At 56.2% G+C, this 27,909-nt stretch overlaps 1 protein-coding gene across 2 annotated transcripts in view; it reads left to right on the forward strand.

Moving 5' to 3' along the window:
* The window catches only part of SDK2 (sidekick cell adhesion molecule 2), a 267,728-nt gene that overhangs the window by 100,223 nt on the left and 139,596 nt on the right, over positions 1 to 27,909 (forward strand). For both annotated transcript variants that reach the window (XM_027518872.1, XM_027518871.1), the window contains exon 2: positions 24,505 to 24,664. In XM_027518872.1, the coding sequence (XP_027374673.1) occupies positions 24,505 to 24,664 (160 nt within the window). The remainder of the gene's footprint in view (positions 1 to 24,504; positions 24,665 to 27,909) is intronic.

Below are 27,909 nucleotides of genomic sequence, written 5' to 3' on the forward strand. Positions count from 1 at the left end.
GTTTGTTAAGACTCCCAGCGGACACAAGGTTAGAGGCAGGGAGGTGAAAGTAAGACCAAGACAGAATTTAAGATGAGCCAATGGGGATGTAGTTCTTACATGATTGCTTCCATCCAACTAGCCGTCTAGGCCCCACCAGGGACCAGATCCATCCCCAGCTTATCCCTAAACTTATCCCTACACCTGTTTATGGGGTCATTTGTGTTCCATGGATCCTGTAGAGAAAAAAGAGGACACTGGAAGTGAAATAAGAAGTTGGAGCAAAGTGTGAAGAAACGTGCTTCCTTCCCCCTGCCTTTAAGTATTGGTCCAACCTAGACCATGCAGGGGTAGACGGAAGGGTCTGCCCCTCGCCCTCCACACTGAGCTTCACCAGCCCCACAGGCAGATGGGAACGGTCCAGCATTACGGAGGCTTCTATCCTATCTTGCCCATGGTCCAGATGGTAAAGAATCTGCCTGCAATGCTAGAAACCCCGGTTTGATCCTTGGGTTGGGAAGATCCCCTGGAGAAGGAAATGGCAGCCCACTCCAATACTCTTGCCTGGAAAATTCCATGGATGGAGGAGCCTGGCGGGCTACAGTCCACGGGGTCACAAAGAGTCGGACACGACTGAAGAGACTTAGCACACACGAATTACTCCAGTATGATCTCATCTTGCTAAGTCCCTTCAGTCATGTCTGACTCTGTGCGACCCCACAGATGGCAGCCCACCAGGCTCCCCGGTCCCTGGGATTTTCCAGGCAAGAACACTGGAGTGGGTTGCCATTTCCTTCTCCAATACATGAAAGTGAAAAGTGAAAGTGAAGTCAGTCGCTCAGTCATGTCCGACTCTTAGCGACCCCATGGACTGCAGCCTACCAGGCTCCTCCACCCATGGGATTTTCCAGGCAAGAGTACTGGAGTGGGGTGCCATCGCCTTGTCCGATGATCTCATCTTACTTAATTCCATCTTCAAAGACCCTATTTCCAAGTGAAGGTAGTGGTCTGAGACTCCTAGAGGCCATGAATTTGGATGCAAGGGGGATCCTGTTCAACCAAGTACACCAGCCTACCTTGCTCCCTTATATTAAAAGCCTTCTCTAAGTCAGCTCCCTAACCTATCCTGTTTAATGACGGCACCACCGTTCATCTGGACGTTGCTCCCTCCAGTTTCTGACTAGAAAATCAAGGCCTGAGGAGCTGGAGTGGATTTTCCAAAGCCTCCAGCTCCCAGCAGTGGCAACGGGCCAAAGGCAATCCCTCCTCATCCAGCGCGGGCTGCCCTCTGCTAAAGCTCAGTGCCCCCATCCCGGTCACTCATTAACAGGGCGCCCTGCTGCCAGCTCGTAAGAGCTTTTCAATACAAGCTAATCCAGCCCTCCTCTCCCCAGAATCATCTTTCTTCTGGACTGAGAAATATTTCCTCCCTATAACTAAAAAGAGAGCCAAGGGGCTTCTCTGGCAGCCCAGTCTGGCTTTCACTGCAGGGAGCCACGGATTTGATCCCTGGTCGGGGAACTAGGATCCCACAAGCTGTGTGGGACAACAGCAACAACAGGAAAAAGTGAAAAATAAAAAAAGAGTCAAGTCTCCCCAAAGGAGATACTTACAGAAGGCTTAAGTGGCCAAAAGTATGTAAGAAGACTCAAGAAAGAAGAGAGAAAAGAGATACTCAGGGTCCATGAGCGTGAGAGAGCTTCCAAGGGGGCTCAGACGGTAAAGCATCTGCCTGCAACGTGAGAGACGTGGGCTCAAACCCTAGGTCAGGAAGATCCCCTGGAGGAAGAAATGGAAACCCACTCCAGTATTCCTGCCTGGAGAACCCCATGACAGAGGAGCCGGGGGGGCTACAGTCCATGGGGTCTCAAAGAGTCAGACCCGACTGAGTGACTAACACACACATTCTCGAGAGGGAACCACCCGAGGGAGCTGCAGAAATTGAAGAGAGTTCAGGGGCCCCAGAGGAGGCAGAGGTGCAAGGGTGCGGCAGCCGCTTCACCTGCCGCCTCCTGCATCTGTGCCTCACTGCAGAGCAGGTGGGTGTGCTGGTGGGTCCATACATTATCTGGGGCGGGATATGGCTGGAGGGACTCTTCTCTTAGCCCTCTTCTCACCCGGAAATAAACGCTTTGACCTTGAGGGGATAAATGATGTGTTTTGAGTGGATGAGCCACAGAGAGATTGACCTGCCGTTGTGGATGGTGGCTCCGCAGCGTCCAGGAGTCAACAGACGCGGGGGAGGGGTGGGGGATGGGTGGACACAGCCACAGAGGGAGACAGAGCAGGATGGGGGAGAGAGAGGGGCCTTCCCCTGGACTCTTCTGGAAGAAGAGGGGTGGTGCCGTAGGTGCGCGGCAGCTGGGAGGTCCTGGGGCTGTGAGCCCTAAGCTCTGCCCTTCCGGGAGGGCTGGAGCTCAGTCGTTTAGTCGATAAGTCCTGTCTGACTCTGCGACCCCATGGACTGCGGCCCGCCAGGCTCCTCTGTCCCTGGGATTTCCCAGGCAAGAATACTGGAGTGGGTCACCATGCCCTTCTCCAGGGGATCTTCCTGACTCAGGTATCGAACACAGGTCTCCTTCATTGGCAGATGGATTCTTTACCACTGAGCCACCAGAGGTGCTCAGTTACACCTCCTGATTCTTAAACCCTCCTGGGAGAACACAGTGCAGACAGCCCCTGTTGACCTCGCGCTTGACGAGGCGGGAGGCTGCCTTGGGACCCAGTCTGGGCGTTAGACTCGGCCAGGCGTGGGTGTGAGTCCCGCCTCTGCTGCTCACACCCACGTGACCTCGGGCAGACCCTCAGCCTCACTGCCTGGCTGCTTCCCCGTCTGCTGGAAGGGCGGCGATGACCTTGAAGGCTGCCGTGCGGATGTGGTGAGATGGGTCTCGGAGGCCCCGGGACAGCCTGGCACGAGGCAGGCACTTCACGCGAGGCAGTGCTCTCTCAGCGCGTGCCCAGACCGTCAAGGGGGCTGTGGGACCCAGAGTGCGCAGAGAGCCCCCTGAGGCTTTGGAGCTGTGCCTGGCAGTGGTCAGAACCCCTTCGTCGTGGTGCTCCTGTTTCTGTCTGATGCATCCTCGACGCCCCTTCTCCAGCCCCAGATCCCAGACCTGGACGCCACCTGGACACCCACATACACCTAGAACTAGTCTCAGCATTTTCTCCCAAACCAGCTCTCCTCCAGGGTTTGAGTCTCAGGAACCATCACCGCTGACCTTCTCCCTCGGACAAGCCCCCACTTCCGATCCTACAAGGAACCTTCTCCATCTGTCTCCAGAATAGCTCCCAAGTCCCCATACTTCTCTGCGCCCCGACAGCAACTGATGCTGAAAGCTTGACCTCGGTGCACTGGCGCTGAATCTAATCTCGGAGACAGAGTCTGGGGCGAAGCAGAAAAGCATAGCTTTATTGCTTTGCCAGACAGAGGGGGACACAGCGGACTCAAAAAACTGTGTATCCCAACCCAGGGGGGTTTGGGGGGGCGGTTTATAGCGGTGGTCCAAGGCTGGGGTTGCTGGGAAGACTGGGGTGTGTGCAGAGTCTGCGCTCCTTTCATCTGGCCTCAGGTGAGCTCTTGATGGCTTCTCTGGTTCCTTTCATCTGGCCTCAGGTGGCCTTCCCTGCTTCTCTGGTTGCTCAGCAGTAATGAATCTTCCTGCCAGTGCAGGAGACGCGGGTTTAGTCCCGGAATTGGGAAGATCCCCTGGAGGAGGAAATGGCAACCCCCTGCAGTATTCTTGCCTGGGAAATCCCATGGACAGAGGAGCCCGGTGGGCTACAGGTTGCAAAAAGTCAACTTGGCGACTGAGCATGAGTACCAGTCTCCCCCGGAATAAGGATTGCTGACATCTTCCGCTTGTTGAGTGTTTCCGTTCCGTAAAGAGCTCAAAGATTCTGTCGTGTGTATCCCTTGAGGCAGACCAGACCCGCCCCGAGGCTGCACTGCTCTTCCCTGGCTGCTCTTCCCTTGTCTCTGCGTCCACGCCCTTCCCTGACCACCCGCCTCTGGAATTTTCTCTGTGGGACCCAGGGAAGCTTGTGGAGTGTGGAGTCTGTTCCCTACAAACAGGGAACAGGGGACGTGGAAAGGCTGCCGCGCCCTGGAGCCCCACGGTGCCCTGCTCAGTTTCACCACCACCAGGGCCCAAGCTAAAGCCGCCTCTCTTCTCAGCATCCTCTCTCTCTCTCTCTGGGCAGGGAAGTACTTTTCCCCCAGAAATGAAAGACAGTGAGGTCTCCAGAAGGAGGTATTGCTCCCTGGAGATCGTGTCTCCCTGGAATCCCCAGCAGCAGCCCCTGATGGACTCTTTTTAAAAAAATGTTTATTTGGTTGTGGTGGGTCTTAGTCATGGCACGTCCGATCTTCAGTTGTAGCATGCGAACTCTTACTTGTGGCTTGTGGGATTTAATTCCCTGAACAGGGGTTGAACCTGGGCCCCATGCATTGGGAGTGCAGAGTCTTAGCTGCTGGGCCTCCGGGGAAGTTGCCCCGATGGACTCTTGGCATCTGCTTTTACCTCCTTCCGTTCCTGTCCTGCAGGAGGGACAGGGAAAAGTGCAGCTGTCACTTCATGAGCTCTGAGACTGCGTGGTCGTGGTCCCCACTCTGTCCCAGGGTGTCACGAGGTGACCAGTGCAGAGGTGACAGTCCAGAGCCGCTGGACTCACCCATGAGAGAATGACTCACAAAGATCCCCGGCTGCCCCAGTAATCCTCAGCGCCGCCCCACCGCCCCCAGAACCCACGGGACCTGGTCCCCATGCCCGCGGCTTGTGGTACTCCGAGACGCCTCACCCACCAGAATGCTATCTCTGCAGCCAGCCTGCAGGGCCTCCCGGTGGGGCCGCATGTCTGTCTTTGTGTTCTGGGGCCTCTCCTGTAATTGGTGTTCCCTGAGCGGAAGGGTTGGTGAGATGAGTCATGACCTTGAGAAGGTGTGTGTCCTTTATTCCAGCCTTTCTAAGGGTTGCTCCGCACCATTCCCAGCTTCTTCATCTTCTCGAACTGTGTTGGACTCTCCTCTGGGATCCAGGGAACAAAACGGGACTAGACTTGGGAGATGCTAGAGATGGAGCTTGGGCTGGCCCTACCGCCCTAACAAGCCCCCAGGATGCACGCACGTGTGTGCACATACACACAACTCCTGAGCACAATCCATAAGCCCCTTTATCCTCTGAGACCCCGACCCTCCCAAGTCATGTATTCAAAAACCCGGCTAGGAGATGCCTCTGCATTTCCTCGTGTTTTCCTTACCCCAGTTCTGCGAGGCAGGAGCTATGATCTTCACCTCATTCTCCTCCAATGAAGAAATCAGCTCAGAAGGTTTAAGTGACTTGTCCAAGGTTGTGCAGCTCCTAACTGGAGAAGCCAGGGCTCGGAGCCAAGTTTAGCCTGCAGATTGCGCCTGTGGCCGCTGGGCCAGCCACGCTTCAGTTCTCATGCCCGGCAGCCACCATCCTTCACCCTCCATCTTCGGTGTATGGAATCACCTGAAGTCCCCAGAAGCCACTGCTGCCTCACTCCTCCTGGCTTCTGCACACCCCACCCTCTGCCTGAGACAGCCTTCCTCGGTCCGATGCAGGTCCCACCTTTCCTGCTGGTCCCTCCAGGCCCGGCCATGTGTCACAGGCTTCCCTCCACCGTCACAGGGTTTGCCCATCTCCCTGTGAGCCTGTGAGCAGCCGGAGGGCAGAGGTTTTCTTCCGGCTCATTGTGCCACCTCCCGCATACAGTAAGTGCTCAATAAAACTTGCTGAATTAGCAAGCTGAGTGAAGGGACGAAGGAATGAAATGCATACCCTGGATTACAACTGAGAGCCTCTGTGTGAGACGGGCGTCCAGGGCTCAAAACCTCTAGCGGGGAGGGGGGGGGGCCTGCGTGCGCAGTGGGCTGGAAGGGCCAGTGAAAGCCGGGAGGAGCAGGTTCTAGGACAGGACGGGCTGTCTGGAGAGGATGCTCTGGGCCTGATGCTGTGTGCTGAGTTGAGGGAAGCGGAGGGGGATGGTGAGAGTCAGGAGGGTGACAGGAAGGTCAGGGGCCCTGTGCCTCCTTGGCCTCCGTGAGCCTCTTCCCGGCTCCCTCCCCATCTCCCTTCTCATTCATCCTTGTGACAGGCTCCCATGGGGCTTCTTTGGACCACATGTTTTATCCCTTGTCACCAGCCAAACAGCCCTGTTCTATTAATTTATTGTCCTTTCCGGTAGCTCGTAGCCTTCCTGTAAACCCGCCCCCCTTTCCCACGCTGGGTTTACCCACCACCAAGCCACAGCTCCCAAGTGGCCCTCTGCTCCCCACGCACCGGCGCGGCTGAGGTCTCCTGGAACCCTCCTGGCCTCAGCCCTTGAAGAGCAATTTCTAGAGCCCACCCACTCCTGTGTCAGCTCGCCATGAGCACCTCTCCTGGGTCTCACCCTGCTGGGGACAGGACCCTCGCCCATCCCAAATTCTTCTCTCAAGGGCCAGCCCTCAATGACACCTCGCCCCCCGACCCAGGGAACAATGAGCAGAGATGACCCTGGCCATGACCCAAAGGGAGACTGAGGTCTGAAGAACCAGCTCGGCCTGCGTGAGGTCATGCAGGTCCTGGGGAAGCGGGTCTGCTGATCGCCCCGACCATGTGCCGTGTGTGACCGTTTTGTAGTACAGCCCCTGTCCACGGGAGCGGTGTGCTCATGGCAGGAGCTGTGACTCTCATCCCTGCTTCCCTGGGACGTGCGGGTGGTCACCAACAGAGTGCCCAGATTCCATTCCCTCACCTCTGCAGCCTGCTTCAGGCGTCACGATAGAAGGAACATAGGCTTTGCGGACAGACAGCCTTGTGTCCCCCTCCCAGTGCCTGCACCGACCGCCCGTGTGGCCTGGGCTAAGACAGTCCGTGACTTGGAGCGACAGTTTCCCTCTCTGTGCAATGGGATTGCCATGTCTCCATGGGCTTAGGGATCACACACAGAGACACCTGGTCCTCGTAGCCGTGGACGGAGGCTGACTCCAGGGATGTGGGACCCTGGCTGGCTTGGGGTGGAGAGTCGAGCCAGAGGGGAGAGGGAAGTAAGGGTGTGACTCCTAGATCACTGTCTCCAGTTGGGGGCTTCCCTGCAGGAAAAGGGGGCTTCCCTGGTGGTTCAGTGGTAAAGAATCCACCTGTCAATGCAGGAGACACAGGTTCGATCCCTGGGTCGGGAAGATCCCCTGAAGAAGGGAATGGCTTCCCACTCCAGTGTTGTTGCCTGGAGAGTTTCACAGACAGTGGGTCCTCATGGGCTACAGTCAGTGGGGTCGCAAAGAGTCGGACACGACTGAAGTGACTAAACGCTGCAGGAAAATGGGGAGTGCAAGGAACACCGTATCTGCTTCCTGAGCCCGGGAGAGCCAAACGTCCTGCCCATGGTTGGGCCCCAGGGGAGAGGCTTGGGGCTTTGGTCCCAGGAAGGACGAAGGAAGGGGGGCACCCATGTGCGTGGGTGGCTGGGGTGGGGGCCACCCCGCTCTCCTTCCCAGAAAGGCTGGGCTTCCGGGGAGTGAGCTGGAAAGGTCTCGTGGGGCTGCCTGTCACTCCACTGCCTCTTGCCAACAAGCCGGTCCTGCCGCCCCGGGCTTCATGGCATGTCAGTCACCATCAGTGGAGCCGGGGCCCCACCGCAGGGCAGCTGGCACAAGGCTGGGGCCAGGAGGGCACGTGGGGGCTGATGCCGAGGACAGGACGTGATGCGTTGGAGGCAGGGTGGTCAGAACTATAGCAGAAGCCTCTGGAAACAGGAGACCTGCTTTCTCTCTTCCTCCATTTGGTGGTGGGTTTCTGTTCTGTGCCAGCAGCCAGGGAAGGAACCAAGGGCACGAAATGGCTGAGACGTGTGCCCTCACAGCAGGAGACGGGGGACCCCAGGGGCTTCCTGGGGAGGCTCAGTGAGCACGAAGGAGGGGCTCACTTCTCTGAGGGAGCCGCTGTGAAAACTCCATAGAGTTGGGGGCTCTGCTCCATGCTGGCTTTTTTTTTTTTTTTTTTTTTAAATTTTTGGCTGGGCCACACACATGTGGGATCTTAGTTCCTCAAGTGAGAGAAAGTGAAAGGCACTCGGTCATGGCTGACTCTTTGAGACCCCTGGACCATGCAGTCCATGGAACTCCAGGTCAGAATACTGGAGTGGGTAGCCTATATAGCCTATATCCTTCTCCAGGGGATCTTCCCAACCCAGAGATCCAACCCAGGTCTCCTGTACCGCAGGCGGATCCTTTACCAGCTGAGCCACCAGGGAAGCCCAACCAGGAATCAAACCCACACCCCTTGCACTGCAAGGCAGAGTCTTAACCACTGGACCCCCAGGGAAGCCCCTTATCATTTATTTATTTACTTAAAGGATAATTGCTTTACAGTATTGTGTTGGCTTCTACCAACCATCAACATGAACCACTCATATTTACCCATGTCCCCTCCCACTTGAATATCCCTCCCACCTCCCTTCCCATCCCACCCCTCCAGGCCCTGAGGGCTTAGTTCCTGAGGGCTGTCATAACCACGCACCAGCAGCTGGGTGCTTTAATGCAACAGCAGCCTCTGCTGTCTCAGTTCTGAAGGCTGTGCTCTCTGAAGGCTGTCGGGGCCAGCCCTCCCCAGCTCCCTCCCTCCTCCAGCACCTGGTGTCCTGAGCGTTCCTCTTATCCAGGCTTGTCAAGGCTTCCCTCCCGTCTCTGCATTGGCATCGCATGCCTGTTTTTCCCCTGGATCGCTCACCCTGGGTGGCGGTCATATCGGAGGGGGGCCCTACTCTGATCACCTCATCATCACTTGATCCCATCTGCCAAGGCCGTATTCCCCTCCTCCCCCACCGAAAAGAGACTGTATTTCCCACTAAGGTTACGTTCACAGGTACCACGGTTAGGACGTCGATGTATCTTTGGGGGGACGTAGTTCAAGCCACAAGAGGGCGAGTATCAGAAACGGAAGATCCCCTGGAAGAGGGCATGGCAGCGCATTCCAGTGTCCTTGACTGGAGAATCCCATGGACAGAGGAGCCTGGAGACTATAGTCCGTGGGGTCACAGAGTTGGACACGACTGAAATGACTGAACACAGCACTGGGTTAGGACTTCAGTGTACCTTTGAGAAGACATCATTCAAGCCATAACCGGGAGTGTGTCAGAAACACATGGAGAACTTTCCAAAGCACCCAGACCTTGCTCCGTCTGGGAGTTAAACTTGGAGAGAGGGCAGTGGACATCAGTGAAGCCCTTGTGCCCATTTTATAGATGGAAGAAATGAGGCCAAGAGCTATCAAATGAGGCAGAGTGACTTGGTATCAGAAAAGCTGGACCTCAACTCAAATCCCTGAGCCTCAGTTTCACCATCTGCCAACAAAAGGGGTTGGACCAGGGGAGTTCGAGAGACGCTTCTTCCAGTTTGGGGTGCGTGGAGCCCATCAGAGGCCACAGACAGAGCTGGGACGGGCTGGCCCGCAGCTTTCAGGGCTCTGTCTGAGGTCCGGCCCCAGCGGCACCCCCATGCCTCGTCCCTCACACAGGAGGGCTGGGGACCAGCGCTAGGAACACAAACCCCATCGTGACGCGGACCGCGGCTCCCATGGAGGTGCTCTCGGTAAGCCTGGCCTGCGTCTCATTAGCATGACTTTGCTGCATCCCTGTCTGTCTCTCTCGTTTGCCGCTGGCATCAGCTGCCAAGGCCCAGGCTCCTCCAGAGAGGGCTGTGGAGCCTGCTGAGATCCGGGGACACGGCGTCGGGAGCAAGAGCAGGAGGGGGTGCTGCTGAGGGGAGAAGCCGCCCCCCGACCTCCCCCGGGCGGGTGACCATCAGGATCAACAGCGGCGGGCAGACGCCCTCACCCCCGCCTGCAGCCTCCAGCTCGGCCGCCTCTAACACACGACAGATGGGCGCTGGGCTTTCAAAGGGACAGAATGGAGAGGCGGGGCGGGGAGTCCCGGCTGGCTCCCGGGCAAGGGTAATGAATGCAGCCCCCCGGGACGGGGTGGGGGGCTGCTGTCTGTCTCTGCCCCTCCCCTCCGCTCCCCTCCTTTCAGCCAGCTCCGTCCCTCAGCTTCTCCGAGCCGGCCAGCCCGGCTGCCGTCCGGAAAAGCCACCTGCTACCAGCACATGTGAGCAGGCGCAGGCCGGCCAGAGCCAGGTGGGCCGAGGGGGCAGCTGCAGCCGGGGGATGGGGGTCCAGACAGCCCCCGGCCGTCATCCCCCACCTGCGCTTGGGGTCAGCCCCCACCTCCTGCACCTCAGGCTGAGCCTGCCGCCTCCGCTTCTCATCCTCCGTTCACACTCTGGGTTGTTGGCTTTTGGCGACCCTGGGTTTTGTGGAGCATCGAGAAAACTCACTCATGATGTTTACCTGTAACCCCACCCCGGCTGCTTCCCAGGCACTGGACGTGGGAGGGACCCTACCCAGGAGGGACCCTACCCTGCCAGATGCCGGCCCATCCTGGAGCCAGGATGGTGAATGGACCACGGGAGGCCTTCGGAGCGAGGCCCACCCCAGGCCCCAGGCAGTGAACACTCAGCCAGGCCTCTGAGCCTGCTTTCTTTAAGTTTGATCCCAGCGAAGCCTCCTGAGACCCAGCAGGTGAGGTCTGGGTCACCCACGGGTGAGGCAGGACTCCCCTCCCGCACTGAAGAAGTGACTGCTCAGAAAACTCAGCTTCTGACTCAGTTCAAAAGCGCAGAGTGGGGAGCCCGTGTCCACCTGCAAAGCGGAGGCTGCCTGCCCTCATGCACTCAGCCCATCAGCTTGGGCAGCAGCTGGGGAGGGTGTTTGTTTGAGGCCAGTTCCCGTGAGACCTCCTGGAGTTCCGGTCCACCCTCTGTGACCCGCAGAGCAGGCCTCGCAGGCCCCTGAACTGGGAGGGACCCTGAGCATCCCGTCAGGGGAAGAGGTAAAGGCAGGAGCCAGCACACCCCTTAGGGTGTGAAAGAGCACTTCAAAGCCCTCCCCAGCCTTCCCCCCAAGGAACACAGGGGACCGGGGGCAGAGAGGGTGCAGTGGGGAGCTGGGGGTTGCTGAGTGAAGGAGACAGACAGAGAAACACGCTGTAACAAGGCTGTCTTGCCTTCTCTCAACTGAGATAAGACTCATAGGCAAAACCAGCACCTTCGAGGGAGCCGCTCTGTGGCACTTAGTGTGTTTGTGGTGTGGGACACCTGCCGTCTCTACTTGATTCTGAATCACTGTCATCCCCCAGCTAGGACACCCACCCCTGCCCATTAAGCAATCATGCCCCACCCCCTTTCTCCCGACCACCTGGCAGCTACCAACTTCTGTGCTGTCTCTGCGTTCACCTCTTCTGGGGTGTTTCATACCCATGGAACCATACAGCGTGTGAAATTGGCTCCACTCTGATGGGAAGAGGGAGAAAGGGGGCTGGAGCCCCCGGCAAGCTCTGCCCAAAGCCTCTGCCTACTGGAAAGACCCCGGGCCTGCTTAGAGGAAACTGGCTGGTCACCCGAGCCCCTGGGTGGGGCTTCCTCCACCTGGCTCTCCCGAGCTCCGGGCTTGGTCTCCACGAGGCAACTGACGTGGGCACCCTGGGCATCTCTTCTGTTAAGTGGGAGGTTGAAGGGGTGGGTCCCAATGACTCCTGTACCCCCACCTTCCCCTGTGAGGTCTAGAGGAGAGAAGCTTTGTGTAACAAAGGCAGGCTGGATCAGAGATCCAGTGCGTGCACGCTAAGTCGCTTCCATTGTGTCCGACTCTGTGTGACCTCATGGACCGTAGCCCTCCAGGCTCCTCTGTCCATGGGATTCTCCAGGCAAGAATACTGGAGTGGGTTGCCCTGCCCGCCTCCAGGGGATCTTCCTGACCCAGGGATCAAACCCACATCTCTTATGTCTCCAGCATTGGCAGGTGGTTTCTTTACCACTAGCACCACCTGGGATTCAGAGTCTCTTTCTGAAAGAGGAGGAAAGAGACAGACGGATGACACCTACTCTTGGTCCATCAAGGGCAGCCAGGACTCGGTCCCTGCCAGGCTGGTGGTGGAGGGGGGTGCTTCCTGCTGATGACCGGGGCCTTAGAAGGAGGCCAGGGAAGTGCTCAGGGCAGCCCAGGGTCTGTTTCCCTCCGACTGGGCACGACCCCCGGCGGTGGCGGCAGGCAGGACGCCTGCACGTGTGCTCGTGCAGGTGACTGGGGAGGGGCCACGTGCGCGGCGGGCAGACGCGTGCCGGCCCCCGTGTATCATCCAGCTTGTAAATTGCTCGGGGCCTGTAACCGCTGAAAGGGCCATCGAGCCATGTGGTGTTATTATTTATGATGAAGCGCGGAGGTGCCTGCCAGGGGCTGGAATGGGCTGCACGCTGCACGGGACGGACGGCAAATTGAACTCCAATTTTCTGCTCCGCAGTCTTTGTTACGCGCCACAAAGCGCCGGTGCGCCGGGGTCAGCAGCCTGATGAATGCGTGCTCTTCCCGGCGGCGGCTCCATCTCACAGCCTCTGCGCGGAGGAGGCAGGCTCGGCTTTGCTTTTCCCTCCCCCTCCCGGACCCCGCCGCAGACTCCTTCTCTGGAATCCTGGTGCGGCCTTGCAAGAGGGCAGGTGGTGTGGGTTCAAAACCCGGCTCTGAAGCTTGGGTCACCTGTCTCCTCTGATGAGAGTCATAAAAGGGGCAGGAAGCATAAGCCCCTCCACCCCCAGGTGGCCGTGAGGGTTAAATGAGAAAAGACAGGGAGCTCGGCGTGTGTTAGGCTTGCCACAAACACGTCCTCTTCTCTTCCCTTTTCCCAAGACTGAGCTGCCTCCAGCCCCGGCCTGATCCCAGGGAAGGCGAGGCGGGGAGAAAGCACCGATGGAAGAGCCAATCTGGGAGCAGGGAGGCCAGCTGCCCGGCCCAGCCCTCTCCGCTGTGTGTTAGGAAGTCAGTGCTGATGCTAAGTCAGATTTCCCACCAGCTTCCCTCACTCCCTGTCACCCCTTCCTCAGGCCCAGTGCTCCATCTTCCCTGAGGTCGTGGCTTTTCTCAATGGCAGGAAGCAGGCAGAAAGGGGAATCACCCTTGGGGGGTGTGCCAGCGAAGCTTAGGACCACTGTCCACTGCTCCAAGCCCAGCCCTTCTGCACCCTGTGTCTGGTGGAGGTGTCACTGGCCGCGGAAGATGCGGCTTCCCCAGGCCTGTGGGAGGTGGCTGTTTCTCCATCACCAGAGCGTAGGGGAGCAGGTCAGAGTGGTACCCACGCGATGGAGAGCGCTTACCTGCTAGGGGACCTTAAAGAGAAGCAGCTGGAGGAGTGACCGATGCCAGGTGGGATGAGTGTCTTTTGGGCCTGGCCAGGCAGCTGACCCCTAAACCTGAGTTTTGGCAAGCCCCTCATCCCCACCCTGGGGCAGGGGGCGTTGTCTTAAGTTCCAGCTGTGAAGCAGGAGAATTGCTGCAAGTGAGTCACCTCGGGGTCACCAAGGGGAAGACAAGCGTCCTCCACGTGGCATCACGGAGCTTCTCGGGAGGGATTGCAGGAGTTAGGGAGAATTTTATTCTCACCGTTTTTATAGCTCTAATGAATCTGAATACACTGAAATGATAATAGCACCGTTAGATAAAAGCATTCTAATCAATGGTATAAGTTTAATCTTTGAACCCTGCAGCTGAAATGTATGGCAGGGCTCCCTTCCCCTCTGTTAATTGCAGAATAAACCCATCGGAAATGAGAACCATCTTTTTTCCATGCAAGGCTGGGAATGCTCTGGTGTTATTTACCTGTGTGGTTCCACGGGAGGCCCCCCGACTGTGAGATGGGTTTGCAGAGGTTACACCAAGTAATAATAGGCATAATAGGAGCTCCCCTTGTGTGGGCTCTTCGTGCAGGTACTGGCCAAACTGCTTACCCCTCTCCATAGGCTATGGGGTAGACATTGCTATTATCTCCTTTTTCTGTTGTAGACTCTGAGATGCAGAGGGGTTACAGAGAGACATCCAGGGTCCCATACCTGGAGAGGAGTCAAGCCAGGGGGCTTCCCAAGTGGCTCAGTGGTAAAGAACCCACCTGCCAATGCAGAAGACCCATGTTTGATCCCTGGGTCGGGAAGATCCCCTGGAGGAGGAAATGGCAACCCGCTCCAGTATTCTTGCCTGGAGAATTCCATGGACAGAGGAGCCTAGTGGGCTTCAGTCCATGGGGTCGCAAAGAGTCCGACACAACTGAGTGACTGAACAACAACAAGCTGAGTCAGGACTCAGATCCAGGTAACCCCACGCCAGGGCCCGGCTTGTAACCCACTGTCCAGAACTTGCAGAGTGGGAAGAACATGGAAGAATATCAGCTCTCAAGAGGAGGTGGCCTGGCCAAGTTCAACCGCAAGTTCACGTGTCTGGTTTGTTTTTTTTTTTCATGGCTCTGGGGCCTCCTGAAGGTCAGACTCACCACCCAGCTCTGGGGCCGGGGAGGCGAAGGGGCCCATCCACAGTCTTCCCATGGATGACACACAAGCCTGGACATCACCACGCCTGCAGCTCCTGTCTGTGTCCTACCTGCTGTAAGGGACTAACCCCAGAAGTCTGGGGGCCCTGGCGTTGAACATCAGGAAGAAAGTTACAAAGCCCGTCACTTTGAGCCCTGAAGAGGGAGCAGGCAGGAGGGAGACTCTCTGGCTGATGTACAGTGGGCCGGCCGGCTGGGGAGATGGAGGCGGGGTGCTTGGGACACACAAACTCCCCACCCCCTGCTTTCCCCAGGCTGGGCCCCTCCGCCCTGCTCGCCACTCCCCAGGGCCGTGTCGAGGCTCGGTTGCCCTGGCTGCCCTGGCGGCTGGGCCCCCCCTTAATCAGATTAGATGTGTATTCAAACAAATTGATGATCCGTTCCATTAGATGCTTTTTGAACATGCTTTTCTGAGCGAGAAATCCATTCGGCTGCAGCTGTGGAGGCCGAGGCATAATTGACTGCCGCGCCCTCCCAGGCCCCCGACGTCAGGAGGTACCCGGTTTCCTGAAGGTCACCGGTGAGGATTAGATTAAGGAGGGCGAGGGCCTTCTTTCCTGGCTAATGAAGCACTTGGCATGCAGGCAGCACCGGGCCGAGCTGGGCCAGGCATCTGCTAGGAGACAGGAAAGGGGCATAAATTAGCATCTCATTTGTGGGTGAAGCAGGGAGGGGAAGGGGAGCCGGAGGGGAGAGACTAAGGGGCTGGTGGGGCTGGCAGACCCTGGCTGGGGGGGCAGGAGCAGGCAGGCGTGTCAGGCACGGGGTGCGAGAACAGCTGGGGAGCCTGGCATCCCCTGTCTGCCTGCTAGCATCTGCCTGCTGCGTGTGCACCCCGAACATTTCTTAGGGTGGGCGGGGCTCAAACAGGCTTCTGCATGGCACCCTTCAGGGGCCCCCAGCTCCCTGCTCCTGAGCCCCCGCCGTGGCAGCTCCCAGGCTCAGCACCTCCCTGACCTGGGTTTCAGAGGAAAAGGCATCGCAGGCCTGGTGCAGAAGCTCCAGCTGCTCCTACCCCGGTCCCAAACCTTTGCTCAGGGCCTAACAAGCCATCCCGAAGCCAGACTTGGCTCTTGAGCCAGCTTGAAGGGGCCTCCAGGGAGCTGAATTCTGAAAGCTCAGACTTGGGACATTCAGGAGACAATGGGCTCCGTAAGGGGGTGCGAACAAGTCAGGGGAAAATAGGTGGGATGGTGATATCAGCCCTGGACCCCATTTCCCCATCTCCTCCTCCTGTGATCGCCTCCAGGGGCCTGAAGAGCAAGAAGGAGCATCTGTAGGGGTCAAGCGCTGTGTTCTGAACTTGACATACGTTGGCTCACTTAGTTCTCCCAGGAGCCTCTGGCGCAGAGGTTGGAATCTCTTGCATGAACAGACCAGTAAGGCTGGGGAGGTTACTGTGCTCAAGGTCACACTTTACTTGGCGAAGCAACGGGCATTTAAACCCAGTTTCTTGTCTCCCACTGGGACCTTGAAGCCAGCCCCTTGGGAAAGGGTGCGCCTGGGGGCTTGGGTGGCGAGCAGAGCTGTGAGATGGGGACCCCAGGTCTGCCTTTCCTTCCCAAGAAGCCCCCGGGACTCCAGCCCCTGCCTCATTTTACTTGACCCCTCCCACCCACATCTGTTCATCTTCTGGACCCTTTGAAGTCTTATCCCCAGGCTTCCCTGCCCGCACCACACTAGCCAAGCCCTCCATAACGCTCACCCCTAGTGGACTGCTCTTCCCTGGGCGATCGTGCCCTATGATCCTTCCAGCATCCTCTGGACCCATGCCTGGCCAGCCCACCTGGTTCACCCTCACCCCCAATCTAGACCTGAGCCATGACATTGAAAGCTGGGTAGTAACGCCTCTGCCACACAGCCAGTGTAGCCCCTGCTTGTGACTTCCAATCCCTGAGACAGGCCACCATCCCTCACTTAGCCCCTGTGAGGCCACAGGTCAGGGTGTGAAGAGTGGGGCAGTTCATAGGGAAGCCCCATGTCACCTACAGAAAGATCCCAAACTCTGGAGTCTGCCAGATCTGGGTTTATGTCTATGTGGCTAGGTAGTATGACTGAATGTTCCTGAGTTTCATCTGTAAAATGGGAACAAAATTAGCACTGGCTTTGAGAAGTCCCTGTGACTCCTAACTGAAACGATGGACATAAAGCACTTCACGTGTGGGGAGTTCGAGAGATCATGTGAAATCAAGGGAGCAGTAATAGAAGTGTGGGGAGAGGAGGGGTTTGTGGAGAGGGGCCTTCCAGGGGGCCTCCGCCTCCTCTGACCTGGGCTCCAGCCAGATCCGGGGAGGGCTGTCAGGAGGCCACGAAGGTCAATCCACGACAAAGGTCAATCCAGGACATGGAGATCAGTCTAGCCTAGTGCAGAGCCTAGAGGGTGGTGAGGTGAGAAGTTTGCAGGAATCCCAACCTCCACTCTGTCCCCAAGCTTTCCAGAGAAGTCGAGATGGCTGAGTAGCAGAGGCTGTGGGGCCTTTCAGAGCTGGGGAGGGGTGGTCCAGGCTTGGTGCCCCATGAAGCGGGCTCTGGAGCGCACACAGACCTCTTTTGGCCAATCAGCAGCGTTAGTGGCGGGTCGAGGTCTTCACCCTGGCTGGCACTCCCAGCCGGCAGGGGTCTGGCTCCAGGCGAGGTGGGGTTCCCAGGGCTGAGCTGGCTGGGAGGTCAGATCCCAGGAGACATGGGGGTAGGCTCCGGAGAAATATGGCATTATTGTGCTAGGGGCTGAAGGGAGGGGAGAGGTTAAAGTTGCGATAAGCATCTGTGTGGGACCGTTTTGCCTGGAGCTTGCAGTAGAAGAATGACAATGGGGGTGTTTAGTGGGAATTTGGAGGAACAGGCAGCCAGGGGCCCCTGTTCTGGGGAACTAGGCGGAAGCCCAGGACTGAGGCCGCTTGTTCGCCTCTGTCGGTGGCTCTTCCTTGAGAAGAAGCTTAGGCTCTGGTGATCAGGGACCACCCCCCCCGCCCCAAGCCGTTCCACACCCCTGAGTCCCGGGCACACGGAAGACCTGTCCTCTCCTGCGTGACCAGCAGGACTGCCCGTGACTGTGCACCCTCTCCACTTACAAACGTGTTTGCTTCTATGCGCATACATCTGATTATAAATGAATGCAGAGTGAAAGTCGCTCAGTCGTATCTGACTCTTTGTGACCCCATGGACTATACAGTCCATGGAATTCTCCAGGCCAAAATAGTGGAATGGGTAGCTCTTCCCTTCTCCAGAGGATCTTCCCAACCCAGGGATCGAATCCAGATCTCCCGCATTGCAGGCGGATTCTTTACCAGCTGATTATAAACAAATAATCTATACCTATAGGGCACAGTGGGGCTTCCCTGGTAGCTCAGCGGTAAAGAACCTGCCTGCCGGGAGAGAGAGACTCGGGGATGTGAGTGTGGTCTGGTTGCGACATCCGTCACCCCACTGATCACCAGGGTGACTCGGCTGACCTGGCTGGCTAGGCCCGTGTCCCCCTCCTCCCTCACCGCCCTACATGCGTCCCTCCTGAAGCTGCATGCTCGGTCAAAGAGGACAGCCATCCCCGACAGAGGAGAACCCGTCTTTGGTCAAGTATATGAGTAGCTGTGCTCTCTGTCAGAATCTCCAAGCATGCTCTCAAGAAAGAGACGCAGGTTCAATCCCTGGGTCAGGAAGATCCCCTGGAGGAGGAAATGGCAACCCACCCCAGTATTCTTGCCTGGGAAATCCCAGGGACAGAGAAGCTTGGCGGGCTACAGTCCATGAGGTTGCAAAGAGTTGGACATGACTTAGCGACTAAACAGCAACAGCAATAAAACACTTTCTGAAAGTTACGAAAAGACAGAGAATAAAAGTGTGGGCCCCTCCCTCCCAGCCCTAGCCCCCCAGTTCTCCTCCCCACAGCGTCACTGAGCCCTGTGTCTTATGTGACCCTCTAGAAGAAGCCTGTGCCTGTACAAGCAAATCTATTTTTACCCTTGAAGAAAAAACTGTGCCCAAGTGATAGCCGATTACACAGCCCATTCTACACCTTGCTCTTTTCACTTAACAGTAGGTCTCAGGATTTGTTCCAGAGCCTTTCAGTGCAGAGAATTCTACTGTTTGGAGGTGCAATCATGTCTTTAACCAGCACCCTCTTGACAGACATTCAGGTCATTTCCAAGCTTTCGCTGTTACAAAACACAGCGTTCCCTTGCAATGCTGTCACTTTATCCATGCACGTGTGTGTGTGTGTGTGTGTGTGTGTGTGAAGGAGAAATTCCCTAAAGAGTTGGTGAATGAAGAGGTGCATTTTTAGTTTTCATGGAATTGCCAAGCTGTGTGCATGAAGCCTGGATCTCCACAGGCTGGCCAGCCCCAGGATTTTATCGTGTTTTCAAATCTTGGCCAAAGTGATAGGGAAAAAAAAGTATCTTATTGAGTTTGCCTTGCCTTTCTCTTATCGCAAAGTTCAGCATCTTTGTCTGTGTTTGCAAGTTATTTGTAATGCTTCTCTGTGAACGGTTCATATCCTTTGCCCATTTTTCTGTTGGTTTGTTTCTCTTTTTCTTATTGATCTATGAGAATATTTTTTATATCAGGAAAATGAGCTCTTTGTCCATGATAGAAGCTGCAAATATTTCCCCCCAGTTTGTCATTTGTTGTTTTTTGTTTATGGGTATTTTTTTTCCATCCATGCAAGATTTTTATATAGTTGAAGGTATCAATCTGTTTTTATGACTTTCTGGAGTTTGTGTAGTACTTAGAAAGTACTTGGCAAATTATTTGCTTTGCTGAGATTGTGTATTTTAAGCCCCTGTGATTTTTTTCTAGTTCTTTTAGAATTTCATTTGTTTTTGTTTAAAACATTGATCCATTTAGCATTTATTTTGTGGTTAAGTGTGAGGAATAGATTCAGCTTGATTTTTTCCCCTCAAATGGCATCCTGGTTGCTCCAAGGCCATTTATTGAATAATTGATCTATTCCCCACTGACCTGAGATTCTACTTTAATCCTTTCTCAAATATCCCATATATACTGGGGTCTATTTCTAGACTCTCTGGTTCATCGCTTCATCAGTCCATTTGAAAAAGAACACACTGCTTTAATGATTGCAACTTTGTGATATCGTTCGATATGTGTGCTATCTCTTCTGCTTGCCATTCTTTTTCAGAATTTTCTTGTCTATTCTTTTGTGGTTTTCTTAAGTGTGAACTTTTGAATCATTTTGTCTAAGAAAATGAAGATTAAGAAAAAGAAGATTAAGAAATCTTCCATGTGTAAGTTTTCAAAGTGGGGAAGAGTTGACGAGAATGACATCCGTGGAACGTCGATTCTGTCGACCCTTCTCCATTCTCCCCTCCCCCCTGAGAACGTGGCTAGCGGGGCTGTCAGGTGCGGTAGCCCAGGTTGTGTACTGCACAATCCCAGAGCTAAGGTGAGAGGCTACGGCCCCTGCCGAGAGTGTGTGAGCTCTTCCCGCCAGGGGACCTGCCCCCTGCCTGTATGATCAAGAGGAGTAATAACTGCCTCTCCCATAGCACACACCAGTCACTTTCCTTCCCTAAGCACTTTCTGTTTTTTAATTAAAGCCTCACAATAAACATATCCCCAGTTTACAGCCAAGGACACTGAAGTGCAGAAAGTCAAAGTCATTTGCTCAAGGTCAATGATCTGTGTTACCCACCTGTGCGGTCATGATGCAGAAATCTGTTCCTGCACATAAGCACGTGCGTGCACACACACACACACACACACTCAGACACACAGCTACACATGCAGTCAGAGAGTCATCCAGACACACACGTGAACACACAGACACATACACGTGAATACATACTTACATACATGCAAAGATGCATACAGACGCATGCTCAAAGACATACAGACACACACACACACACACACACAGGCTGTCCCACCAGTATCCTTCTCCCATCAGTCTTTCCTGCGACAGCTCCCACACTCCCAGCCCCCCTGCTTCGGGGCAGGGCCGGCCCATCTAGGAAAACAGGCTGGCAGGACTCACTACCACGCCTGCTCTCAGTTCTGTGTGGGCCTCCCTCCCAGATCCCTGTATCCCAACATGAGTCCCGACATGAGGGGCCTTTCATCTTCGGGAAAAGGAGGTGTGGCCGCGTCTCAGGGTCTTGGGGCAGGGAGCCTTGGCCTCAGCCAGGAGGCCTTGTTAGGATCGCTTGGAACGAGGGAAGCCGTTCTGATCTGGGTACCCAGGAGGTTCTCAGGAAAGGCTAACACCCCACCTCCCCTCTTCCCTCAAATCATTATCTCCAGCAGCCTCTGGAATCAGCCCATCCAAGCAGAAGCCATTTGGCTCCAGACTGGCGCCCCTAGGAGAGCCTGAGGAATGAATTGGCAACTGCGGACGTGGGGGGCACATGATCCGCGAGCCGGGTGGCAGAGGCCGGGGTGTGGGTGCCAGGCGCATGTGCCCGTGTGCGTGTGCAAACACACCCGCCACCCACCACCCCTCCCCCACCGACTCCTCTGGCTCTGAGTCAGCCCACCTCCAAGGGATCTGATCTTTGGGGGCTGGGAGCATTATTGTTTTAAAACAAACGAGGGATGACAGGAGCTAACAGAGGGTTTTTAAGAACGCGATTCAAAGGGCTCTTGAAAGCTGCTGGAGAATATGAATGCGCCTTTGAAGTGCGAATGTGCCCATTTGTTAAACTGAGAGGAGCCGGCTGCCTCCGAGGATGGGGAATCGTTTTTCTTGGCAAATGAGTGCCTGCCTGCCTCTCCGCCCTTCCCCAGCTCCAGAAATACGCAAGGACCCCAGAAATGGGGGACCGGGGGGTGGCAGACACCCCCTCAGGACACACTCTAGGAGAGGCGCCGCTCCAGCGTCTTTAAGGCAGTGTGCTCACATGACCCGTTGTTAAGAGTGATGGGCAGACGGACCAGTGAGCAGCGTCAGCTCCGAGCTGGGAACATCGGCGCCCGCGGAGAGATGCCGAGGGGCAGAGTGGTCCAGAGTGTGCCCCTTGCACGTTTGCACCTGCTCTCCGGCCGCCGTCAGACCACCCCCCAGCCTGCCCTCCAGTGGCCCCCACAGTGAGGGTCTGTAGCAGGGTTGGGGTTCCAGGAAGACTCCCCACAGTCTCTAGTGAAGATGGAGAGACCTTGGGGTTGAGTGGGAATCTCTGCAGCCAGCTGGTGGACCCGGGCCCCAAGCTGACATTCGGCTTGTCCTGAGTTGTTCGTCTGTGCATAAGCTCAGAGTGAGGCTTTGTCACAAATGCAGAAACTTATCTGAAACCCAAGGATGCCCAACCCTGGTTAAATCTGAGGGTGAGGGGGTAGAGCGGGGATCCAGGCCTCCAAGCCCCACTGATCCTCCAAAGATTCCACCTGGGACGCAGGAGGGGCCCTGCTCCCCCAGCTCCTGCACACCGGCCCCGCCCCCAGCCTGCCAGGCCGCAGCTGGGTTCACTCCCTTCCACCCTTGAGTCACTGCCTCCCCGAACCGACAAGTGCCCCTTCTCTTCTCTGGCTTGTCCCATATCGCCCCTTTCTCTTCTCTGGCTTGTCCCATATCTGAGGCCTGAGGAATAGTGCTTATATTTTTCACTGTCTGGCTCCTAGTGCATCATTAACTCTCAGACTGAGGTCTGTCTGGGGCGTCAGCCAGCGCCGAGGGTGATGGAACCCCCTTCCCTGGCAGGAACACCAATTCTCTGATGTTGGAAAAGAAATGAATGTTTGCAGAACATTTACTCCAGGCCAGGCACAAACCTAGTATTTTCACAATTGTTATCTCATTTAACAATGGGCTTCCCTGGTGGCTCAGGTGGCAAAGAATCTGCCTGCAATGCAATGTTCAATCCCTGGGTCGGGAAGATCCCCTGGAAAAGGGCATGGCAACCCACTCCAGTATTCTTGCCTGGAGAATTCCACGGACAGAGGAGCCTGGTGGGCTACAGTCCATGGAGTCGCGAGGAGTTGGACACGACTTAGTGACTAACACTATCTCATTTAACTCTTAAGATATCTCAGCGGCTGTTTCTCTTCCTGTGTCTCCTGATGGAGAAACTGAGACTCAGCTAGATGAATACGTGTCCGCAGCCAGGCAGCTGAGCACAGACAGGGTGTGGTGCCAGGACCCCTCTCCCACAAGGCTTGGAGGTCGGGTGCCCAGTGCCTGATTTGCCAGCAGCTTTCTGGCTTTGTGCACTGCCCACCCCTCGGGCAGGGTGATGGGTGGAAAGTGCTTGGATTTGGGTCTGGCAAGCTCAGAGAGTAAAGCGTCTGCCTACAATGCGGGGCTTCCCTGATGGCTCAGAGGTTAAAGCGTCTGCCTGGAATGCGGGAGACCCGGGTTTGATCCGTGGGTCAGAAAGATCTCCTGGAGAAGGAAATGGCAACCCACTCCAGTACTCTTGCCTGGAGAATCCCATGGACGGAGGAGCCTGGTAGACTACAGTCCACGGGGTGGCAAAGAGTCGGACACGCCTGAGCGACTTCTCTTTCACTTTTCACTTTCAGGCCTAGACCTGACTCGCCCTGGTTGCAGCTCAGGGCTGCAGGTCCGTGGGCCGTACTCCTGAGAGCAGGTGATCAAAGCCCCTGCACAGAGCGTGCTCGCTGGATGAGCTGGTGAACAGTGCTTCCTGGAGCTTGCTTCCTCCATCTCTCAGACGCAAAGGCGTTGAGTCTGCCTGTGGGTGCCTTAAATCCATCTTCCTCTCCATTCACGTTTCACCTTCATGGTCAAGTTCAGGGTTAAGTGCTCAGCCTGCAGGGCTGGCTGCTTGCCTTCCAGCTGTGTGAGCCCAGGCGGGTTTCTAACCCCTCTCTGAAAGGTGGGTTTTGATCCTATCTGCTGTGGGCTTGCGTGTGAGAGGACGTTAAAGCCCCTGGAAGGACCCAGAACCTAGTGGTGCTTTGGTCCCTGTGTTGTTTCCAGTGCGGGCCCCTCCCCCAGCCCAGCCCCTCCCCTAAAACACAGGTCTGCTCAACGATGGGCGTGGAGGCCCTCTCCCCCTCGCTGCGCCTCCCAGTTCTTTTGCCAACCCCTTCGTCTACTTCACTTCTGCCCCTTTTCCAACTGGCCGGAAGACAGAAAGCCTGTGTTTCCACCCAAAGCTTTTGGTCCAAGTGGTCCCCTGAAGCCTGGGGTCCTGCGTGCACTGTCTGTGTCAAGGGGAGCTGCGGGGGGCTCGTGCTTGGCTGGGCTGAGTCGGGTCAAAGGGCTAGGGAAGAGCAGAGCAAGGACTGTACCCAGGCCCACAGCCCAGGCAGCGGCACTTCTTCTGGCCCCACAGCCAACCTGGTGTGAGTGAGGAGGTCGAGGCAGGCTGGCCCACAACCTGGGGTGGAAGATCAAGCAGCCTGGCGGTGGAGGGGTGCCCACTAGAGGTACCCCACCCCAGCGCCTGGAAGGGTTTCCTGCAGCCTTGGGAAGCAGGACTCAGGCCGCCCCCACCACCTGCCACTCCTGCCAGCCCAGGGGTCCTATGCCTGTTTCCTTTGAGATATTTATTTTTTTACTTTTTAAAATTAATTTTTATTGGAGTACAGTTGATTTACAACGTTGTGTTAGCGTCTGCTTCACCGCAAGGTGAATCAGTTATACGTACACATGTATCCAGCCTTTCTGAGATTCGGTTCCCGTGTCAGTCATTGCAGAGTGCTGAGCGGCGTTCCCTGCGCTGTACGGTCGGACCTTATCAGTAGTGTGTGTCAGCTCCGGTCTCCCGGCTTATCCGTGCCCTCTTTCCCCCCTTTTCCATGGGATGTTTATTTTCCCTTTGGCTAAAGTTCAGAAGTGCTCCTCCCACCCTTCTCCTTCTCTGGAAGGAGAAACCAGAAGCAAAGGGTGCAGATGGATGGGGATCCCAAGGAGGAGAGACCACGAGTCCTGGAGCGTCGGGGTGGCAGCCAACGTGGTGGCCCCAGGGGCTTCTGGGAGGAGGCAGGCGGGGAGGACTCGCTCTGCATACGAGCCCTGAAGTCACACTGACCTGAGTGCCAGCCCTTCCCGGGCATGGGACCTTCGCCCGTTCCCCGCTGCGCCTGCCGGGTCTGCCTCCCAGAGGCCGGGCTCCAGGTGAGCGGCTGAAGGCAGGTGAGGAGTGGTAACCGGCGCCTCGGTGTCTCTGTTCCCCGCAGATGACGTGCCCCCCTATTTCAAGACGGAGCCGGCGCGGACACAGGTGCACCTGGAGGGGAACCGCCTCGTGCTCACCTGCATGGCTGAGGGCAGCTGGCCGCTGGAGTTCAAGTGGCTGCACAACGGTCGGGAGCTGACCCGGTTCTCCCTGGAGTACAGGCAAGCACGCCGCCCCTTCCCTCCTGGCTGCTGGCGTCCTGCCGTGGCCTGCAGGGGTACCTGAGTGGGGAGCGGGCTGGGATGGCAGTTCAGGGACGCTCTGGGCCAGGGATACAGGGAGGCTGGGGTGGCGGAAGCTGCAAGAGGTTGGGTGGGGGGAAGTCAAGGCAGCCTTGCCCTGGGGTGAGAAGACCCTGCCAGCTAAGCCAGCAGAGGACGACCGGAGGGTGGGCTGGGGGGCGCTGCCCCGATAGGGTGGTCCAGGCAGCCTTGGACGAACAGAGGTGATGATTAGGGCAGAGGAGCTCAATGCCAGCGTGAGCTGTGACCAGATCCCCACGCCCTCCCTACTAGAAGATGCTGCTGTCTCAGGGGAGCTGTTGGAAAGGCCTGGATCCAACAGAGGGCAGTGGCATGTGACTACCCAGGATCCATAAGTGATGGATAGATTCTATTCGGGAGGGAAATTCAGGGGGAACACATAAGTGGGGCCCCCTGGGCGTGTGGACTTATCTCCGCTTCCTGCTATGTCCCTGCCTGGTGCTGTGGGCTGGCCGGGCCCGCCTCCCCCAGACACTGCCAAGTGGGGAGAAAGGGGAGCACAGAGACAGAGAGAGAGGCCCGGGTCTCAGTGAGGGCAGGTGGAAGAGTAAGCCCGAGGCAGCCACCCCCGAAGCCGGACGGCCTCCAGCCTCTCTCCTGGCTCTCCCTCATTCCTGCTCCTGTCCCCCCATCCCACCCTGTCTGATTGGCTCCCGACCCTGTGCCTGGTAATTAATCCCTAGGCCTGATGTGCATAATCGGTTTTGTTGGGGAAACAAGATTGTCTTGCCCTGGGGATGTTGATACTGATCAGGGACAGGAATGCAAATGAGAGGAGGGGGATTTAATTGCTTGAGGATCTGTCCTTCCCAGGAAACCATCCTTTTCTTCGTGAAGCCAGGAAGCCAGCCTTTGGGGCCACCCTGGTGCCCAGGTTCCCTCTACCCCAACACTGGTCTGGATGGGCTCGGTGGTGATGCCGAAAACTCGGCCTCTGTACACAGGTGCCAGTTTGAATCTCAGAGACAGAGTTTTGAGTGAAGTAGAAAAGAATAGCTTTATTGCTTTGCCAGGCAAATGGGGACACAGCAGGCTCGTGCCTTCAAAAACTGTGTGTCCCAGCCCAGGAGGATGTGGGGAGTTCTATAGCAGTGGTTCAAGGGTGGGGTTGCTGATCAGATTAGGGTGTGCACTCCCTTAATCTGGCGGTCTCCTGAAGAGTTTCTGTGGTTCTTGAGGTTATCAAGCTGTGGCCTTCCTTCTGAAATGAAGAATGCCTCATTAAATACTTCATCTTCCTTTTATTGGGGCTTTTACTTCTGTAAGTGGGCTTTCCAGGTAGCTCAGTGGTAAAGAATCCACCTGCAGTGCAGGAGACCTGGGTTCGATCCCTGGGTTGGGAAGATCCCCTGGAGAAGGAGATAGCAACCCACTCCAGTGTTCTTGCCTGGACTTTGTGTGTGTTTGTCATTCAGTCGAGTCTGACTATTTGGACTGTCCGACCCCATGGACTGTAGCCCTCCAGGCTCCTCTGTCCATGGAATTCTCCAGGCAAGAATACTGGAGTGGGTTTTCATTCTCTTCTCCAGGAGATCTTCCTGATCCAGGGATCAAACCCGGGCCTCCTGCATTGCAGGCAGGTTCTTTACCATCTGAGCCACAAGGGGAGGCCAACACTGCCGCTTAGGTCTGTAAAGAGTTCAAAGATACTGTCCTGTGCCTCCCTCGAGGTGGAGCCGGGACCCCACCCAAGCGTCCATTATTGCTTCTTGGCCACTCCTCCCTCGTCTCTGCAACCCCTTCCTTCCCTGATTAGCAACTCTGGACCTCAGGGAAGGTCATGGAGGCAGAAGGCTGTTTTCTGCATAGGAGAAACGGTCACATAAGGACTTTGGTGCCCAGGAGCCCCACAAGTACCTGCTGGGTTTCAGTGGGAGTGCCCACGTTGGCAAACGAGAGAGCAGGAGGCGCCAGGGCGGGAGGACCACCCTCCCGTCTGTGGGTGGTGAGAGACCTGGGCCCGGATGAAGGCGGCCCTCCAGGGCTGGCCACTCTGGGCTTTGGTTCTCCAGGGAGCCACAAGGAGACCAGAGGGGCCTCCCTGAGCGGCCCTTGTGATGGTTTTCAGTCGGGGTCCCAGAACCATTCCTAAAAGCTCTGTGGCACCCTGGGCAGTTTTAACAGTTTCCATGAAGAGCCCCTGGAGCCTCTTGGATGGTGGACGTGCTTGAGTGGGCACCCCCAGAGCATGCCGATGGCATACCACAGTCTCAGTGGTGTCTTTGCCCTGGATTTCCGCTGGCAGGGAGCTGGAGGCAGGACCCAGGGGGAGGAGAGTTGATTCCTTATCTGCTTCTTCTGGTGCCTGAAGCTGCGAGGACACGGGGGTGGGTGTTACACAGAAGCACATCTCGGCTCTTCAGGTTCAGATTCACCCAGCGATGGAATGAGCTTTCTTTGGACCCCGTCAGCCCCCTGACCCTGGAAGTCGTTGTCAGGGTACAGGTGTTGTTGATGATGGTGTTAAGTGTTAGTCGCTCAGTCGTGCCCGACTCTTTGCGACCCCATGGACTACAGCTCACCAGGCTCCTCTGTCCATGAGATTTTCCAGGCAATGATACTGGAGTGGGTTGCCATTTCCTTCTCCAGGGGATCTTCCCAACCCAGGGATGGAACCCAGGTCTCCTGCACTGCAGGCAGATTCTTTTCTGAGTGAGCTATAAGTAATGATAGTAATAATCATTGGCCACCAAAAAAGAATTTATTTCATGGCTGATGTTATGGTAGGCTCTCTGAGAGTATCTCCTTTAATCCTGTCAGCAGTCCTATGAGTAGGGTCCATTGTTTCTCCTCCATTCTACAGATGAGCAAACTGAGGCTTAGATTAAACAGTCCATGCAAGGTCAAGTTACTGAGTTGGGCTTCAGATATAAGTCAGATGACCACAGGGCTTGAATTCTTTACCGCCACCCACACTGCCTCATATTGAAGAAAGATTGTTGCCATCGCCTCCTCCATGTATATATATCCTAAGCATCTTTCTGCTAACTGTACCCTGCAAGTTCTAGAGAACAAAGATGCATTTCAGGGCTTGGCTGGATGGGAGTTATTCAGCCATAAATGAACTTCCATTTGGGGACCTCAGTCTCTTGCCTCCTCACCGCCAGAAAGGCTTTTTATGCCCAGGACAGCCTTCTTTTCTG

Source organism: Bos indicus x Bos taurus, chromosome 19 (genome assembly GCF_003369695.1).
Source record: "Bos indicus x Bos taurus breed Angus x Brahman F1 hybrid chromosome 19, Bos_hybrid_MaternalHap_v2.0, whole genome shotgun sequence".
NCBI classification, from domain to species: Eukaryota; Metazoa; Chordata; class Mammalia; order Artiodactyla; family Bovidae; genus Bos; species Bos indicus x Bos taurus.